General features: G+C 34.6%; 1 protein-coding gene across 1 annotated transcript; it reads right to left on the bottom strand.

The window, feature by feature from the left end:
- Nucleotides 1-204: 204 nt before the first annotated feature.
- LOC105763640 (uncharacterized) lies at nucleotides 205-4,280 on the bottom strand. The gene is made up of 5 exons (XM_012581925.2): nucleotides 3,855-4,280; nucleotides 1,179-1,334; nucleotides 943-1,075; nucleotides 812-851; nucleotides 205-473 (listed from the first exon to the last, which is right to left on the bottom strand). The coding sequence occupies exons 1-5, from the start codon at nucleotides 4,110-4,112 to the stop codon at nucleotides 386-388; spliced, it is 675 nt and encodes a 224-aa protein (XP_012437379.1). The 5' UTR covers nucleotides 4,113-4,280; the 3' UTR covers nucleotides 205-385.
- Between the last annotated feature and the right edge of the window lie 233 nt (nucleotides 4,281-4,513).

The raw sequence follows: 4,513 nt of genomic DNA, 5'->3' as shown, positions 1-4,513 counted from the left end.
TCAGAATTTTAGAAGCCTTTTTCATAAATCAAACAAATCCTATAAAAATTTTGTATTGTATTTGAATCCAATATTAGTAGTTAAATTGATAGTACTTCAAGCAAAGCAAATCTTTGAACCAACTCAAACTGTGAACAAATTATGGCACAAATTGTAACTTCCGAATCCAATCCCTGGATTTCTTTAGGCTTGAATTCTGCCAGATTTTAGGTCAACGATAAATTTATCATATATGAAAACCGACGTAAACACGTACACGCACAGACAAAAGAGACCGTAACTCATAAATAGAGCCAGCCCAAAGGAAGTAAAACTGGGAGCAAGAACTAAAAATATATCATTAGCTCATGTGACATGAATTAATCAATCAATCGTGCGGTTGAATCTACTGGCTCATAGTTGACGACAAGTAAAAGTTCCAAAAAATGGATCCTACGGACATGAAAGCTACACGGGCTTGAAGAGGGACCACCCTGTCAACCACCAAACAGAGCCAAAAAATATTATCAGATATGGAATGTCAAAATAACCAATAAGCACATGAAACACAAGGAATTAATAAGAAGATATTTTAGCATAGGGAGGTGACAGAAACAGAGAAGTAGGCAGAAAAGTAGAAGAAATGGAGAATCAGAAACTGAGGGTTAAAAGAAGGGAGAGAGAAAATAAAGAGGGTGATTGTAAACTGAAATAGCATAATAGATGGATGTATTCAAGATTTTTCGTTACTTTCAACATGCGAGTTATTTTGGAGTACTACCATGATTCAATGACAAACTGAAATAAATAGATGACAAATATACTGGTTTACCAAAAATTCAACAAGCTGACGGGGATCCAAAACCTAAATCCTGCATAAGAATCAAAGACAAATATTAAATTACACCAAACCTAGATATCTTTATAAGCTAATATGCAAATTGCATCAAATGAGGATTTTACCATAAAACAGTGTTGGGAGAGCATCCTTCTGATATTTGTCAGGAAGCTCTGAGAGCTTTCCTAGCCATAAATTGTTCCATGCAAAGACAACACCAATTACACAAGGACCAAGCACTATCTGGTTTAGTAAAACCTGCAATAAGTAAATATTGTCAGTGTTTATAATTAAGTTATTCAGTTATTTTCCAACCTTAAATTCATTGCACTATGAAAGAATGAAAATGAAACAACTTTACCTTCAACATTATATTTTGTGGTGTCTGATGTGGCAAACAGTGATCCAGATATTTATACCAAGCATATGAGCCAGGACCATATAAAAGGAAACCATAAGAAGTCATCCTCAAGGCACGAAGCCAATCATGATCTGAAATGATGCTTGGCATGATATCCTAAGAAGGATAAGGTTAGAATACAGATTATAACAGTAATACACTGTTATACTCAAGTCAGTATAATAAAAAGCATCCTACCAAGACACCAAAGGTTTGTCAAAACTAAGAACATATATAAAAGAATATGATTCATGGTAAAAGAAACCGATACTCCCGATATCTGTTATGGATGCCTTTGTAGGCAAGACATATGGGAGTAGCAGGCAACAAAAAGTCAAAGGCACCTAGGATGAAAGGGAAGACAAATAATTTTATTGTAACAATATTCCTAATTAAAAGAATTTATTTCAGCTAGTATTTTTATTGCAATTAAAAGTCCTTAATTTTAATTTTCTTATTATTCAAGAATAAATCCCTATGTAACCTCTATTTAAGAGGATGATTCATAGTAATAAAATAAGATAGAAATCTATCCAATTATAAAAGTTTAAGACTCTCTCTTCCTAACAAATCTAAGGTTAGGAGCTCCTTTCACAAGTTCCACATATTATTAATGATAAGTTGTTGAGTTCACAAGTTATGGATCATGTCACAGGGCAATTCATAGGAAACCTGCTTCATTTAATGAAGCCTTACCCTTGTTGCTATTCTTACCTCGTGAAGAACCTATGAATAATGATATATGGAACTAGTTTCCCAATATATGCGTTTAGATAGATAGATAGATAGAACTCCTCAAAGGAAGCTACTAATCTAAGACTCGTTAGGAAGAAAGAGTTTTAAACCAATGTAATAAGAATGATTTTTGTCTTATTTTATTACTACGAATCATCCTCTTAAATAGATAGGAATTTATTTTTGTAAAATTAAGGACTTTTAATTGTAATAAAAAAATACTTGCAAAAGTAAAATTTTCTAATTAGGAATACTGCTAAAATAAAGTTACTTGTACTCCTTTCCATCTTTGCCCACAATGGCATTCATGATCATATCCTTTCAGCACCCAGTGCCCCTCCTCCCGAAGAAATAGAAAATGGGATTGTAGGGTGTTGCATGAAGATACAGTCCAAGGCTCCAAAAAGATATTCCCAGTTGTATGAGGGTAAAGGTAAATAGATCCACTTTCAACAATTTGATCCACCCAAAGACCAAATCCCTAAGATTAAGCTAATAACTCAAGCCATATGCAGTGATTTCATAGGCTATGTTCTCTAATTCCGGTGATGTAGGCAGTTACTGATTAGGGTTTATGGTGATTTTCTGATCTGATTTCTTGAGGAAAAAAGAAAAAGAATAAATCAACAAAAAGAGAAGAATCTTCAAGCTTCACCACTTGGGGTGCCTTAGGAATAACACTAAATGTTGCATCATACAATCACAAAGAACAAAAAGGCTGGAAATTATTTGACAATTAATCTATATCTAAATAGTAAAATATATCTATTTATTTAACTCCCAGCATCCCTACTCCATTAAGTACTTCAAAGAATACTTAAAGATAACTTTTAAAAGTAAAAACAAAGTCCAATAGCATTAAGATAAAAAGCAAGACCCAAAATCTTCAATTTTCAGCAACTCAAAAAGGTCATAAAGATTCCGAACACTTGAAATGTCAAAAAGAAGAGATTAAAATAAGAACCTACAACTTCACCCTAAAGAAATATAGACACAGTACTCAAAATGAACTACTGTATTAGAGCCAGCCTTAGACTTTGTTTACCATTGAGGTTGAAATGCACTTCTCAACCCAAACCTTAATTTTAAACAAAAAAATTCTAGCTCTTGGCTTTTGAAAAAATGCTTTTCAATGAAGTTACCTTTTTATCCCCCATTAAATCTTCTACTTTACATGTCTAAAATTGACATTTTATCTTCTCAAAAACACTTTTTGACAGCAATGGTAAACACTACCAAATTTTTCAAAAGCACCTTTCAAAAATCCTTTTTCACAACACTTTTAAAAAGCAATTTTCAACCTCAATGATAAACTAGCCTTAGTAACCTGTATACTTCCTAAAGACCTCTAGGCTACTGCAAGGAGGCATCATACTTCCTCACCAACTTCGTAACTCCCTAAACCTCATCATAACAAATCATTTAACGATATGCTGCACTGGTCAGCACAGATATGGATGAGAAACCTGGAAATTAAAGTAACTTCATTGACACACTTTCCATCAAAAAATTGGGAATTTCCAATCAAACTGAAATTGAGATTTCCCAACATTCAGATGCTGATTGAGCTCGGGCAATACCTCTCAACATTGAATTTAAGAGAAGATGACTAATAATAAAAACAATCTCAAAGCCTAAATAAAATAAAATGCTAAATCTGCTGGTTCCAAACTCCAAACAACGGGAAAGTTCATCAATATATATATATATATACACACACACATAAAAGCAGATGCGCGAGAGCCATAATTTCCTAAATTTTAGAGACTACTACGTCCTACACTTCCTAAAAAAATTCCAACAATTCAAACTGTTTCAAGCTCTCTCTCACTAACCCCAAAAAGAAATTGCTTAGAAATATGTATGAAATAAAGAACTAAAGCATAAATTTGAGAATATTACCTTACTTGTATCACTGGAACCAGAAATGGAATCTTTCCGTTTTCTCCAATGGGAGCTTAGTTGAGCAATAGTATCGCCTGTGAGAGCGAGTGAGGAAGCTGTCACCGCTTGCTTCAACGGGAAACGGTAGCCTCGACTGCCCGTTGACTCTGCGGATGAATCCGAGGATTTCGACTTTGACGGAAACGGCCTCTTTGTGTTTCTTATCTCCGGAAGTTTCCAACCCCAAAACGCGCCATTACCGCCCAATGCCTCCATTTTCACCGGTACAAGTATCAGAAATTTGGGGGGGAAAGGTTTAGAAATGAAAACCGTCCAATTGCAGTTTACTAGAGCCTGAGCCGGCAAATTAGATGAATGGAACGGAACGGAATAGAGCGGCAATGGAGTTGCTATTAGGTGAGAATCGAAAAGATATATAGGAATGGACGAAAAATGATAAATTTAACCAAATAATTTTTATTTATAAAAAAGGGCAATTTACACAAAAAAACCCTTTTTTTTAAATTACCGAAATGGACCCGATATTTAATTATTTACCGGAATGGGCCATTTTCCGTCAAATCGAGTTCACATCAAGAATGTCGGGGGCGCTGAGCAAAAAGCGACCACGTCGGTACGCTTTCTTGACATGGCAACAAATAGCTCCCTCTAGGACG

Source organism: Gossypium raimondii, chromosome 12, assembly GCF_025698545.1.
Source record: "Gossypium raimondii isolate GPD5lz chromosome 12, ASM2569854v1, whole genome shotgun sequence".
NCBI classification, from domain to species: Eukaryota; Viridiplantae; Streptophyta; class Magnoliopsida; order Malvales; family Malvaceae; genus Gossypium; species Gossypium raimondii.
The sequence above is the reverse complement of the archived record's forward strand: the minus strand, read 5'-3'. Positions and strand labels throughout refer to the sequence as shown.